Raw genomic sequence first — 15,898 nt, forward strand, 5'->3', positions numbered from 1 at the left:
TGGCTCTGCTTTGCCCCCCCCCCCCGTCCCCCTGGTCTGCAGACCAGGGGAACGGGGGGGGGGGGGGAGGCAAGGCAGAGCCAAGCCGCGGAGCGCCCGGCCAGCTGACAGCCCAGACACGTCTGGGCTGTCAGCTGATCGCGCGCTCCGCGGCTTGGCTCTGCTTTGCCCTTCCCCTCCCCCCCGCCCCCCTGGTCTGCAGACCAGGAGGACGGGGGGGGGGGGGGCAAAGCAGAGCCAAGCCGCGGAGCGTGCGGTCAGCTGACAGCTGTCATCTGGCCGCGTCCTCTGCGGCTTGGCTCTGCTTTGCCCCCCCCCCCCCATCCCCCTGGTCTGCAGACCAGGGGGACGGGGGGCAAAGCAGAGCAAAGCCGCGGAGCACGCGGGCAGCGGACAGCCCAGACGCGTCTGGGCTGTCCGCTGCCCGCGTGTTTCGCCGCTTTGCTCCCCGTCCCCCTGGTCCTTCCTGGAATCAGCCGCTGATCAGTTTCAGCAGCAGCTGACTTGGGGATGCCTGGGGTTCTTAAGTTGAATCTGTATGTAAGTCAGAACTGGCATCCAGATTCAGCCGCTGTTGAAACTGATCAGTTTCAGCAGCGGCTGAATCTGGATGCCAGTTCCGACTTACATACAGATTCAACTTAAGAACAAACCTACAGTCCCTATCTTGTACGTAACCCGGGGACTGCCTGTACACAATTTCATTTCAACAGTTGTCTAGATCAGTAGTTCCCAACCTTTTTTTATACCAGGGGCCGGCAAACCCATTCACAAACTTTTGGCTGGCCAGTAACAATTTATTTGCATGTTCATTATGCAAACCATGAATATGCAAATAAAATGTTATCAGTCTAACAAAAGCCCTGGTTCCCAGGGCACCCCCGTGCCAGCCCTAACCTCAAGAGCTCTCCTACCCCTCAGCACCAGCCACTGATCTTAGAGTCTCCTGCACCCGACCCCCCAGGGCCAACCTCCCACCCTCAGAACTCTCCAGTACCAGCTCCCCATCCCAAACACCTCAGTGCAATCCCCTTGCTCCTTAGAGCCCAACACCACCAGACCCCACAGTGCCAGCCTCCTGTTTCCAGAGCCCCACTGCACCCAACCCCTCCATAGCCCTTCTCAGTGCCAGCCCCCATCCCCAATATTAGTCCCATCCCCAGAGCCATCGTGTCAGCCCAGCCCCCAGAGCCCTCCCACTACTAGTCTCACTCCTAGATTCCCCACCCCAGATGCCCTGGAGCCCCCCCAGCGTCAGCCCCCTGACTCTTAACAACCCCACCTCTTAGAGCTCCCTAGTACTAGCCTTACACCCAGAGCCTTCCAGTATTAGCTTTGCCCCCAGAGCCCCTCAGTGCCAACCCCCTCCCTCTTAGAGCCCCCCCAGGCCTCCCAGCTGAGCGCTGCTGCCTGGGTCACGGCTGCTCTAAGGCTGCCGTGCTGGGCTCCGCACGGCCTTCCTGCCATGCAGCAGAGTCTTTATTTTAAGCTAATATCATTAACTTTCACAATGCTCAATAAAATTTCTAAGTTTAGAGCATATTTTATACTAGAGATAAATTCTTAGTGGTTCTGCAGTTTCTCTTTTTAATCCTTTTTGTAACAGTTCTAACAAGATTTTGTATTAGATAAATGCTTATTGCTCTAATTCAGAAGTCTAGGGACCAGTGAGACCCCATCATGGGACCTAGTTAGGAGATCAGGACCTAGGGGTCATAGTGGACCACAAGTTGAATATGAGTCAACAGTGTGATGCTGTTGCAAAAAAAAGCAAATATGATTCTAGGTTGTATCAACAGGTGTGTTGTAAGCAAAACTCGTGAAGTCATTCTGCCGCTCTACTCTGCACTAGTTAGGCCTCAGCTGGAGTACTGTGTCCAGTTCTGGGCGCCACATTTCAAGAAAGATGTGGAGAAATTGGAAAGGGTACAGAGAAGAGCGACAAGAATGATTAAAGGTCTAGAGAACATGACCTATGAAGCCAGGCTTCATGAACTGGGCTTGTTTAGTTTGGAAAAAAGAAGATTAAGGGGGGACATGATAGCGGTTTTCAAATATCTAAAAGGGTGTCACAAGGAGGAAGGAGAAAATTTGTTCCTCTTGGTTTCTGAGGACAGGACAAGGAGTAATGGGCTTAAAGTGCAGCAGGGGAGGTTTAGATTGGACATTAGGAACAAATTCCTAACTGTCAGGGTGGTCAAATATTGGAATAAATTGCCAAGGGAGGTGGTGGAATCTCCCTCTCTGGAGATATTTAAGAACAGGTTAGATAGACATCTGTCAGGGATGGTGTAGATGGAGCTTGGTCCTGCCTTGAGGGCGGGGGGCTGGACTCGATGACCTCTTGAGGTCCCTTCCAGTCCTATGATTCTATGATCATCATGGGTCAACTCTTGTGAACAAGGAGGGTAAAAACATAGACCTTCTGGGGGGGGAAAGGTTTTCTCCAGACCTCAGGACAGCCAATTATCAAGTGCACCTGGCTAAATATAATTTCGTGAGCTAAGCTAAGACTGAAGGAATTAACAACAGTATCCCACGGCAGGATCATCCTCATTTCCAAGTTCTGATGGAGAAAGGAAAACTTATAACCAGGACCGCCCTGCAGACTGCAGTCAATGTGGCTCTTGAGCCATGGCTAATTCCATTGTTATGCAAGGGAAGTCCTGACTCCATGTCTCAGGATTCTCCAGGAAGCTTCAGAATGCTATCAGGGTCCTCCCCTTTGATGATCATCTCTTCAATTAGAAGACAATTGAGCACCTACACATCCTGAAAGACTCTAGGGCTACCCTTGAATCCTTGGGTCTATACACACTTGCCCACAAAGAACATCCATAGGCAATTGACCTTTTTGTGGGATAGGGTGCAACACTTCTACCTTTAGAGACCCCCTTTCCCTATGTTCTCTTACATCAGCATTGACATCTCAGTTCCAGCCTCCAGCCTGATATTTTTTGAAGTGAATTTGGGGAATCACTGAGCCTCCATACCCCATTCAGGGGTTGTCTGGCACTCTTTTTTGATACCTGAAGAGCAATAATGGGAAATTGGGCACTGAATATCATCCATTGTGGCTATACAATTGGTTTTGCAATGCTACCTCCTCCACAAAATACCTCCTCATCCCCCTTTGGGGAACACTCTCATGACGATGTTCTCACTCAGCAGATGAAGTCCTTACTGCCATGAGGAGCAGTAGAATGCATTCCTCTACAATGTCGAGGGACAGGTTTTTACTGAATCTACTTCCTCAGACCCAAAAAGAAGGGTGAGTGGAGATCAATCCTTGACCTCCACCAACTCAACTGCTTGATTCGCAAACTCACATTTCTCATGGTCACATTGGCAGGGACCATTTCATTTTTAGAAAAGGGCAGATGGGGTCACCACTCTTGATATGAAGGACATGTACTTCAAGATCAATATTCATCCCACCTACGGACTTCTCAGATTTACAGTGAGCTCTGACCATTTCCAGGGTGGTACAGAGTTCTACCCTTTGGGATAGCCATTACCCCAGTGTCTTTACCATGGTATTTTCCATGATAGCAGCTTAAGCCTCTTAATCTTTTCTTACCACAATGTCTTGCTCACCGGAAAGCTTTCGCATTGACCTCTGATGTTCCATATCATTTCCTCACTTGGAATCAGTGTTGAATATTGAAAAATCCATTCTTACCCCCTAATCAATCTTTGAACTTTATCGGGGCAACCTTGAATGTTGTCATCAAAGGGAGTATGTACCCACAGACAGGTTCCAGATCATGAACAATAAAATAGCCCACACACAGACAATGCGCAAACCTTGGGTAAAGTCAAAATATGTCTTGTTCCTCCATAGTTTTGGACACCTGTGTACCTCCATTTGCAAGATTCCATCTTCGCTACCTTCAGGCATGCCTACAGTCTGTTTGCTATGGAAGCCACCATTCTATGAACCCCACACTGACAGTTCCAGCCAAGGTCCTGTCTTCCCTCCTATGGTGGACAAATCCACATCATGTATGCATAGGAGTCCCCATTGCCCTTTCTTCACCAAACTGTACTGCCATTACAGATGTGTCCCGTACTAGGTTGTGGAGCCCATAGGAGCAACCACATGGCGTAGAGGATGTGGACATCTTGAGAATCCAGAATGCACAATGTCCTGGAATTGAGCTGTACCAAAAGGCGTATGAGTCCTTTCTTCCATTCATCTGCTCTCTCCATGTCCTCATAATGTTAGACATCACAATTGTCTTCTACATTGACAAAAAAAAGAGGTGTGAGATCTGGCTCCTGGGGTGCAGAAGCAGTCAATGTCTGGACCTGGTCTATCAGCAATCAAATCGCCTATCCACAGCCTTCTTTCCAGAAACACTGCACATGCTCACACACTTCCTCAACAAATACTTAGGCCAGGTCTACACTACACCAGAAATTGGGCTTAAGATACTCAATTCCAGCTACGAGAGTTGCATCACTGGAGTAGAAGTACCTTAAACTGAATTTCTGAGGCAGCCCCACTGCAGGAGGTCAGTGGGAGGAACTCTTTTGTCAACTTCCCTTGCTCCTTGCAACCCTGTGGAGTACCAGGGTCAATGAGCGTTCTATCAGCTTTCAGTTTAATGGGTCCTTACTAGACCCACAAAATAGAACCCTGGAATATCTATCAGTGGAGTGTTGATCTCTGTGTAAGTATAGACAAGGCCCCAGCAATCGACCATGAGTGGGAACCTAATGACATGGTGCTTCATGACTTTTTCTCATAATGTGGAACCCCAGGCAGGGATCTGTTCACTTCCCTGGCAAATAAGCGTGCCACATACTGTTCCGGGGAGCCCTAGGTTACCACTCTCAGCGCAACACTCTCTTTCCGCGGTGAAACCAGTTCAACTATGCATTCCCTCCATGACCAGTCCTGCCATGAGTACTACACAAGATCTGACAGGACAGGGAAACAGTTATCGTGCTTGCCCTTTTCTAACCCAGGTAGTTTTGTTTCTCCAACTCCCCAATCTCCTGCACCTGTCTCATTTCCCAGTTATCCTCCCTGAGCGCCCGCCCCAGTGCCGGGGAAGGGTTAGACACCCCAAGCCACTACTGCTTCACCTCAGGGTATGGTATTTGGATGGTGGTCAGTCCTAGAAGAGGCATGCTTCTTGGCCATGTGAAACATTCTCTAGTAGCAGGAAGGACTCAACTCAGAAATTTACCAATCTAAATGGAAACATTTCTCATCCTGGACAAGGAGAGGCATTCTATCAGAATTGATGGGTATCTCACTCCTACGCTATATCCTATCTCTGAAGGCATCAGGCCTATCCCTCAGTTCCCTGCAGGTCCACTTGACAGCTATCAGAGCTTTCCACCCCTTATGGAGGACTATGCTATTTTCACAAACATGCTAACCACTCAGTTCTGGAAAGACCTTAAAACTTCCCCAGTACCTACAGCAGCATGGGTCAGAGGGCACGCCACCTCCACCCAGAGAAGTTCCACATGGATATCGCGCTGTATTCTGCTCGGTCAGATCTTGAACTGCCCCCCTTCAGTGATATGAGCACATTCCAGGAGAGCCTAAGCCATGTCAGTGGCATCCCTTCAGGACATTCTAGATAACTGTAAGGCACCACATGGAGCTCTGTCCACACATTTGCAAGCCACTACAAGGTGTATATGCTGCTACATTTGGGATGGTTTAGTTCATTGCTCAACCCTATGGTCACATCCTCCTACTTAGGTACTGCTTGTCAATTACCCACAGGAATACAATCGGAGCCATAGTTTCAAAGAAGAGGGAGGTTACTTATCTGTAACTGGAGATTCTTTGTGATGTGTGGTCCTTATCAGCATTTCACTACCTGCCCTTCTTCCCCTCTACTTTGAATCTTATCTGATTTGTGGTGGTGAAGGAACTGAAGAGGTGGTGAGTTCACATTGCCTTTATTGCCTCAGTTGGGGGCACAAGGTAAACCAGAGTGCATGTGAGAACCAACAAATGCTAGTTTCAAATGTTCTGTCTCCTGAGGCATGGTGCACATGTGTAACCCACTGCAGAGTACATAAAGGGACTGTACAACTTGAAGAAACCTCCACTTCCAGGTAAGGAACAACCTCTTCTAGGTTTCCTCCTAACGCCTGTTCTGCCTCTTGTGCTAGTTTTTGTAATTAGCTTCTGTTGCTGTTAGAGGTCAGTTTGCAAAGCATTATTATTACGCAATGGAGACTTTCTACAGAAATGAAAAGAACAGGAGAATCTATGAAACTTGAGATCTCTGACATTGTTGAATTTCATCACTTCCTCAATTAAGTACCTGGATTCTATTCCTGGCAGTGCCAAGATTCCTGTGTGACCTTGTTCAGTTTCACTTATGATGCACAAGATTTATTTCAGCCTGCTTGAAGCATTCCTTCATTGGCTACAAGCCACTACTGGAACTGAATCATAGAAATGTAGGGCTGGAAGGGATATCAAGAGATTATCTAGTCCAAGACCAAGTAAATCTAGATCATCTTTGACAAATGTTTGTCTAAGCTGTTGTTTAAAATTTTTAATTATTAGTCATTAATTTTTTGTGGAAGCCTGTTCCAGTACTTAACTACTCTTATAATTAGATTTTTCCCCTAATATTGAATGTAAATTTCCCTTGCTGCAGATTAAGTCTATGACTTCTTGTCCTACTTTCCATGGCTATCAGAATGACATGTGAACTGTGTCAAAAGCTTTGCTAAAATCAAGATACAGGCAGTCCCCGGGTTACGTACAAGATAGGGACTGTAGGTTTGTTCTTAAGTTGAATTTGTATGTAAGTCGGAACTGGTACATATTGTTGGGGAAACTCTACCAAACATTTCTCCAGAGCTCAGTTTTATTCTCCTACACCTCACTTCCCTCAGTCCTTTATTCTCAAGCTGAGGTGTCTGCTGAGAAAAGCCACTCCACGTCTCCCTGGTCTGCTGGGGGGAGGGCGCTAGCTTCGCGTCTCCCTGGTCTGCTATCACCATTTGTAAGTAGGGATCCGATGTAAGTCGGATCCGTGTAACCCGGGGACTGCCTGTATATCACATCTGCTTCTGTCCAGCCACTATGCCAGTAACCCAGGCAAAGGAAATTAATTTGGTTTGGAATGAATTGTTCTTGAGAAATCCATGCTGGCTATTACTCACTACCCTATTACCTGCTAGACGTGCGTACAAATAGTTTAGTAAGTTGTTTCAGTAGCTTTCCAGGTATCAAAGTACGGCTGACTGGGTTATACTTCCCCACGTCCTCTTTAAAGATAAGTACTGTGTTTGCCATTCTATACTCAGGACCTCATGCATGAGTTGTAAAGTTTCAAGATTGTTTCAGCCACTCCTTAAGTAATCTAGGCTGAATTTTTTTCAAGCCTTACTAACTTGAACACATCTGATGTATCTAAATATGCTTTAATCTGGCCTTTCTTTAGTCTGGCTTGTGTTCCTTCCCTTTTGTTAATATTAATTGGGTTAAGCATCTGGTCACATTTAACCTATTTAGTGAAGACAAGCAAAATAGGTATTAAATTTCTTAGCCTCCTTGCTCTCATGTTATTAGCTCTGCTTCCTTGCTGAGTGGTGGATCTACAGATTCCTTAGTCTTTCTCTTGCTTCTAATGCATTTCTGGTGCGTTTATGTCCCTTGGCAGGTGTAACTCATTGTATGCCTTTCCCTTTCTGATTTTGTCCCCACATAGGTGTACTTTTCTTCTGTACTCAGCCGTTTACCCGTTATTCTACTTTTGATAGGATTCCTTTTTTACTGTCAGGTAATTAAATGAGTTGTATCGACAAAGCATTCTTACCTTGTTGATCATTGTCTATTGAGTTCAGCCATCACAAGTATCTGAGGTATTTTGGCATTTCCCAGGTGATACTCAGTGTGGAGCTCAGGTACTAATACAGTGGATGTGGGGCTGATTTTCAATGTCAATGTAGTAGTTGACTGTGTCTTTGCTCAGAATATTGTGTTGCTCTGCCCTGTACTTTAAAAGGTTGGAAGCAGCATTTCAAGTTTAAATCGGTTGCTCAATTTATGTGGACAGAGATTTATATTGTGTGTACTAAGCTCTTGACCATGAGCAGAGACTCCTAGATGCTAAGTCTAGTCCACATATTTTTCCAAGATACCAGCATTATACAGGGGATAGAAAACTGGGAGTTAAGAAAGGAGAGTCTGCCACTGACTCACTGTGGCACTTTGGGCAAGTCAGTTGATTTGTCTGCTTCATCTCCCCAGCTGTGTTTCCCTTTCCCTAGGAAGTGCTTTGAGCTCTGTGGATGAGAATTACTTTAATAAAGCTAAGTGTTTACTGATCTTGCTGTCTTTCCTATAAAATGTAGCAGTCCCTGCCCACCTGCTTTGTGAAATTGAAAGTACTTGAGACATACAAACTGGTGAGACTTAAGGCCCTTCCCCTGAGCCCAGGAGCTCATCCATTTGTGAAGCTGTGCAGAAAGCACCCTGGAAGGGCCTGGCACTTTTGTCAGTTCAGTTCTCAAGCTAGAGAACATCTTGGTCCCTTGTATATATTGTACAATTATTAGGGATTAAATGGAGTGAATGTTCCCCAGAGATTTGTTTTGACTGTATAGGAAAGGTCTTTCTCATTTTCACGGGCTTCTGCTTCCTAAAGGAACTCCACACAAACTGCCCAGCTCTAGTTCAGTCCCCATTTCAATGTAAACACAGCGTATTAACACAAAGCGAACACAAGCACAATAGGTCTCAAGTCATAGTGGGGAAGGTGTAGGTTGGATATTAGGAAAAACTATTTCACGAGGAGGGTGGTGAAGCACTGGAATGGCTTACCTAGGGAGGTGGTGGAATCTCCAGCTGTTGAGGTTTTTAAGTCTCGGCTTGACAAAGCCCTGGCTGGGTTGATTTAGTTGGGATTGGTCCTGCTTTGGGCAGGGGGCTGGACTTGATGACCTCCTGAGGTCTCTTCCAGCCCTAGGATTCTATGAGCAAGGAGCGGCAGGATCATGCAGGGAAGGGGCTGGCAGTAACGGCGAGAATGTGTGCATTCGTGGGGGCTTGTCACATTTTCTGTTTTATTAGTCTCCTTTGAGTGCTGCTGTTTCTGACCCTAGATACAGAAAGAGGGCAGGGGAAGGGGCTCCAGGGCTGTCTGTTAGTCATACAGGTGGAGGCTGCTGACCTTTAACAGTGGGCCAGGGCTCTGCAGGTCAGTGCATATTAGACAGGGACGGAGGGCAGGACTGGCACTGGGCCACTCCTCCAAGGAGATTTAGGATGCAGCTTCTTGTGTCCTTTCCCTGCTGGCAGTGTAGGGGCCTGTCCTAGTGCCCTTCCCCCTCTGCCTGGCGGGGGTGGGGGTGAGGAGAGAGAGCCCTGTGTGGATATCCAGATTAACGGATGTGCAGGGCTCTGATTGCAGGAGTTAGCTGAGTCTACTTCATGTGACTGCTTTTCCCCACCAGCAGTAGTGGTGTCTCAGTTCCTTCTGCAGCCGCTGCTTCACTTGCTTTGTGTTCTCATTACCTGATGTGATCCCATGGCTGTGGCTCGAGGAAGAAGCCAAATCAGGAGTGCAGGTGGAGAGAATTCTCACCCCATTGGGGACCAGGGTTTACCTCATCCCGGGCTGGACTCAGTCTCCTTAGCCCTGTGAGAACCAATGACAAACAGGAGGTGGGCTTTGTGTTATGAGCAGGACAGTTGTTTTCAATCTGCCATAGTGTGACCATATTTTAAACTAGTTTTGGTTCCTTTCCCCCATGCAGCCAAAAAGAAGTGGAGGGTGATCGTGCCTTTCTTCTGTCTGCTTCTGATGTAGGCTACTTGGAACCACAGTTGCACGGAGCCAGTCAGTGTCTAAGCCTATTTTAAGTACAGAGACTGTCACTCTGATCAGTAGAATCCACCAATGTAGAATGAAGTGATTGTGCTTATTGGGTATTTCTAGAGCAAATGGGGTGGATGCACAGAGGACAAGAGGGGAGGTTGGTAAAATAAACAGCTTTCCAAATACAGCAACCTGACATCCAGCTGATGAGTCAAGCTCTTAGGCTTTAATGGCTAAGTCCTGGCATGGCTCCTGTGCCAAACTGGAATGAACCAGCTGTGCAGTGCTCCCAGTTGCTAAATATTGTTACTGAAAATCTCTCACTAGCTTGTACAATGCTGTTACCACAGATGATTATTCAGCATTTGTGTTTCTATGTGACTACAGGGAATAAAATCAAGCTCAAGAAGGGGAAGAAGCAGAGGCCTAAATGCAGAGCAAGCAGTTATGCCAGCTGTGACTCATCATTGCCTCTGGAATCGGACACTGTGAGGCATCAGTGAATGCGGAATTACTTTGGGAGCTGCACAAGTTCTGAATGGTACCACACCTGGCTTGTGTTCTCAGCAGTCCTATTGTAGTAGGATAGGCCAGCCAGGACCCTGGCCGTACTTAATCCCTTCACAGGCCTCTGCTTGCAACATAAAATAGATATTCATGCTCCAGTTTTCCTTCCTTGCAGTGCTCTGAGTTTAGAGCAGTGGTCACCAACCAGCAGATCAGGATCTACTGGTAGATCTTGGAGCCTCTGACAGGTTGGGCCAAGAGGCTATCAAGTACCAGTATGTCAGCTACCCCTCCCCCTACTGCTGCATATCTCCTGCCCCTTTGCCTTGGAGCAGTCTCCCCCCACCTCAGGAGCCTCCTGCTTGCTGGGCAGGGCAGGGGAGGGATAGCAGGTGCCCCCTCTCCTACCCTGTATCCTATATCCACAGAGCAGTGTGGGGGGCACTACAGGACTGGGGATGGAGTTTGCTAGCTGCTTTTGGGAGGGGTGAGCCGGCCTTAGCCCCACTCAACTACCACCCAGAAACCACCTCACATAAGCAGTGTCCAGTCAGAGCCTACATCCCAAAATCCTACCCAGTCAGAAACTGCCTCTTGTACCCCAAACCCCTGCGCTAGCCCCGAGTACCCCCGTATCCAAGCGCCCTTCCAAAGCCTGCACCTAGAACCCCTTCTGGTATCCCAACTGCCTGCTCCAAGGTCAGCTCAGAGCCACTCTCAAATCCCTTAATCCAAGACCAGAGCCTGTACCCCAACCCTCTGCCCCGTCTGGTGAAAGTGAGGGAAGAGGGGGGTGGGATGGAGGATGTTGGGAGGATGGAGTGAGCAGGGATAGGGCCTTGGAGAAGGAGCACAAAGGAGGCAGGGCAAGAGTATTTGGGTTTGAGGTAGATCTTGGATTGCATTTAAATTCAAAAAGTGATCTTGTGCTTAAAAATTGGAGACCACTGATTTAGAGGTATCAAAGAGACCACCCATTTAGCCAGGAGTTAGTGTCGTCTGTGTAGTTAGCATAGAGGAAGGCTACGTCTGCATTGGCATGATCTTGCGCAAATACTCTTAATGCAAGAACTCTTGCGTTAAAGTATTTGCTCAAGAGAGCATCTACACTGGCATGTGCCTTTGCGCAAGAGATGTACTTTTGTGCAAGAGCATCCATGCCAGTGTAGACACTCTCTTGCGCAAGAAAGCTCTGATGGCCATTTTAGCCATTGGGCTTTCTTGTGCAAGAAATTCATGTTGCCTGTCTACACTGGCCTCTTGCGCAAGAACAGTTGCACAAGAGGGCTTATTCCTGAGCGGGAGCATCATAGTTATTTCGCAAGAAGCACTGATTTTATACATTAGAACGTCAGTGTTCTTGCGCAAGAACTCGCGGCCAGTGTAGACAGGCAGCAAGTTTTGGCGCAAAAGCGACTGCTTTTGCACAAGATCACACCAATGTAGACATAGCCGGAGGGAAGCCATGCCATGTGCATTCAAGACCTCTGGGGCCCTTACTTTGTCACTCCTGCTTCATGACTGCTGAGTTGGAGAAGTCTCCCTCTGAAGAAGTGGGTTACATGTTTTGTTAGTCTTTAAGGTGCTGCTAGTCTATTTGTTGTTTAAGTTTTTCCTGTTAAATTCAGCTACTCAGCTGTAGATTTTTATTGATGAGGGGTGGGGAAAGTTGACCTCTCTCCTAAATTAAAGTGCCTGGGTTTGAGGCTGCTGGTGTCCAAAGCCGGAAAGTGGCAGGATTGCTACTATGTTCCACACCACAGCAATGGCACTGTCCAGTTGTTAAATTCACTCTGCTTCAGAGCAATAGTGATGCTAGGCAGCTGCAGCATGTACACTTGGAAGGTTGTCTCTACAGTCAAAAGGGCTGCACTGTTTTATTATGAAAACACGATTACAGTCTACAGCGGAGGTGAGCAATATTTTTTGATTGGGGCTATTCCAGGAATTTGGTAAGTGGTCAAGGACTGCAATTGTCCATAATGTTAATGGAGGATGTGCAAGGTCTGGGATAGAGGCTGGTTGCAAATGGGAGCTGGGGGTGTGGGATCTGGGAGGAGTTTTGGGTGGAGGAGATAGATTGTGTCTGGTTGCAAGAGGCCTGGAGTGTAGGTTCTGGGAGGAGACTGTGACCTGGGGCAGGAGATTGGGGTGAAGGGTCTGGGTGAGAGTTAATAGGGGCGGGAGGGGATGCAGGAGTTTGGGTTGTGACTGGGGGTAAAGGATTGGTGTGGGAGGCAGTTAAAACCTGGAAGAAGGGTGCAGGGTCTAGGAGAGGGTTGTGACCTGGGGCAGAAGGGGATTGCATGGGCTTGGATTATGACCAGGGGCAAGGGATTGGGGTGCAGGATCTGGGAGGGGGTATAGGTGCAGAGGGTTTGGGTTACATGGAATGGGGGACAGAGTTGGGGGAGGGAGGAGCTGGGGTGCCAGAAGCAGGCTGTAGCCAGGAGGTGCTTACCTGAGCAGCTCCTAGCCAGCAGGTCCCTCGGCCAGGCTCCCTGCCTTTTGCATGGGCTGCAGAGGGCACTGTTTCTCTGAATGCTGAGAGCCCTCAGGGAGGGGCACTTCATGCATTGTCCAGCCTGCAAACAGGCAGCTCCCATTGGCCACTACTGACAGTATAATGTCTGTCACACTGGGGTGGGGGGCGAGGTGTTTGAATGGTACCCTGAGCAACATAAGTTACACCAACAACTGTGATGTGTAGACAAATCTCCTGACTTAGCAGCCAGCTGCTTAAAGGTTTTTGAAATGTTTTTAAAGGTTTTTAAAGGTTTTTAAAATGTGTCCTCCATTTGGGCTTTCAGGATCACATCAATAGCAAAACGCATCACATGCTGCTTTAATGATTTAAAGGGAGGAAGAGTAGTTGCTTGACATGTAGCAGGTTAGATGTTGAACACTGATGTCAGTGAACTTTGCATTAGCGAAGTTCTGCTAAAATGTGGTCTTTGCAGTTGAGTCATGGGCCTGGGAACAAACTGCATATGAATTATTTAGCATAAATTTGACCCCTTTAGAAAAGGCACGTTCTGCACCCCTAGCAAGCAACAGGCACAAGAGCAGCTCTCAAATTCCATTGTCATGACAGCCACTGCAGCTGCACCACTAGTGAATTATAGGTCTTGCTCTTGATGATTCCATACCCAAGAGAATCATCATTACATTAGTCAGTAACAGACAGGATTGCTGAATCAGGCTGGGGCTGGAGCAACAGGAAATCTTGGCTTGGGTAAGAACTGGTTATCACATTTTGCAACATCAAAAATTACAGCAAGGGCGGAGAACTTCTAGCCCACAGGCCGCTCACAATTCATCAAGTTGAGAGAGTTCCTATATGATGGATGTATGAACAGGTAGAAATAGGTGTCCTGCGATTCTAGAGCCACAAACAAGTGATGAGGATCTAATGAAGGGGATTACAGAGGTCACAACCATCATCTTGAACTTGAAACAACAGACGAACTCACTGAGGCACTAAAAGTCTGTCGTCTTTGGGATTAGAGATAAATAAGAGTAGAAACTCACCTCCAACCCATCTACTTCCTGCCCTCATCACTCCTCTGCCACAGATAGAGAGGGTTATAGTACAGGAATGTGCTCCCCATCTTCTCAACCTCCATGCCTTTGGATACTTACTGAGCCCCTCCCCTCACAACCAGACTACTCCCCAAAGTCTCCCTCACTCCAACAAGTTGTAACCAGCTGCACCTCCCCCCCTCCCCCGCTGAGCCCCAACCACCTTCACCTGGACTTCCCCGCAGAGTCCCATTTCCTCTCCAGCTGGAACCCCCAAAGGAACACCTGCGCATCCAAATCCCCCACATTTAGGCCTCCACATTGCATAGTTTGCACTAATATTACCCAGCCCAGAACACTCTCACGCCACACCTGAACCTCCCCCAACACTAAGCCACTCCACATTTGTATCATGCTGGGTAGAGCCTGCCTGCCTCATACCTGAGTTGGGACTAGGGCCGGGAGTGAGAGAGACTATCATTTTCACTTGCTATATTGTGACATCTAGCATTGAGGAACAGGACCCTGGGCTATTTTGAGGGCAGACCCAGCCCTTGTGCTGTGTCAGGGTTGAGTGAATCCTCACTGCCAAGTGTGTCTCCTCTTGGGTAGAAGTTCTAGGGTGATCTCCAACCTTCATGCAACCAGTAGTCTAGCTTCTCCCTGCCAGGCTGGATCCTGCACTTTGACAAAATATGCAGAATTTTGCATAACCTTAAAAAACTGTGCACATAATTTAATTTTTTTGTGCAGAATTCCCTCAGGAGTACACATTCTCCTTATAAATTAAGCAAAAATTAATTACAACCAAATAAAATATTAAACTAGCACCTAGTATTTCAATAATAGCATACTATGAAGGGTCAATCACTACAACATTGTCACCACAAATAAGTACTGTTTTCAAAAGTATCAGCAATCCTGTCAAAAAATTTCCCCACATTTGACAATAAATTATTCTCCTCTTCCCTATTTCAGAAACTTCACAATTTAACAATTATATTGCTTTAAAGAGTTCCATGACAAACTAGTCTACTTTGATTCATCGTTGTTGTTAACCTGTGTGGCACAGAGTATAAAAATATGTTTTGTACATTCCAAGAAAGATGTAATTATTTAACATCAGAAAAAGTTAACAGAATATTTTTTGCAAACACAAGGCTTGTTTATGTGATGTGTTAGCACTAGAGGAGTGCGAATTGTAGTGCACACTAGTATATGGTGCACTAATTAGCCTGCACTGACTCTGCCAGCATGGACTAAAGGTTCTCTAGTGAGCGTTATTGTAGCACTGTTTCAAACAACACAACATTAGTGGGCATTAGGAAATTTTTAATACACATTAGAAGGCTTCACATGGGCCACTGTGGTGCACATCAATGTGCAATAGAGTTTACATGCCTCTAATGTAGACTAACTCACCATGTAGACAAGCCCACATTTTAGTAAAGCTATTTCTAACTAATAACCCACTTATCTTGAGGACACTTCTTAGCATTAGAAAATATAATCTGACCTAAAATGAGGTGACAAATGAATGGCTAGAAGTCTGACACATGCTGTACCATTAGAATGTTTTTACACTCTATATATAAAATCAATATATTCTAATTTAATCATTATATCATCAAATAATATGACCTATGTATTAAATATGAAGATGTGCATTAGCACACAATAGGTTACAAATATATACAAATGCAAGATAAAACAGCAGCAGATTTTAAATGTGCACATACTGTACAAAATACAGCATGCTCAACAATCCAGGTAAAAGACTGACTTTATCCCCTACAAGTCTTCATAGTTCATACATCCAGTCTACCAACATCAACTATATACATGCAAAAGTTAACATTCTGTTTAGAGTTCATAAACCCTTTTAAGGCTCTCCAGGTCTTCTAAAGAAAATTGGTGATTTTGCTTTTTTGACAGAGAGTCAAACAACTCCTGAACCTGCTGTTTTTCATTCTTGCTAAGAAGTGTCAGCACTACCTGAAAAAATATTTTGAATAGTTAGTGCAGATAGGTGTAATCTCCTGTTTTTCTGTTAAGTG

At 46.6% G+C, this 15,898-nt stretch overlaps 1 protein-coding gene across 18 annotated transcripts in view; it reads right to left on the reverse strand.

The window, feature by feature from the left end:
• Positions 1 to 1,575: 1,575 nt before the first annotated feature.
• Positions 1,576 to 15,898, reverse strand: part of SPAG1 (sperm associated antigen 1) — a 96,558-nt gene continuing 82,235 nt past the window's right edge. For 16 of the 18 annotated variants that reach the window (XM_075920291.2, XM_075920288.2, XM_075920289.2 and 13 more), the window contains one exon: positions 14,563 to 15,836. In XM_075920291.2, the coding sequence (XP_075776406.2) occupies positions 15,705 to 15,836 (132 nt within the window). In that variant the 3' untranslated portion in view covers positions 14,563 to 15,704. Of the gene's footprint in view, positions 9,633 to 14,562; positions 15,837 to 15,898 lie in introns of those variants that run through there. The other 2 variants (XR_016348697.1, XM_075920292.2) reach the window with 2 other exon arrangements.

This window comes from Pelodiscus sinensis, chromosome 2 (genome assembly GCF_052426305.1).
Source record: "Pelodiscus sinensis isolate ZL-2025 chromosome 2, ASM5242630v1, whole genome shotgun sequence".
NCBI classification, from domain to species: domain Eukaryota; kingdom Metazoa; phylum Chordata; order Testudines; family Trionychidae; genus Pelodiscus; species Pelodiscus sinensis.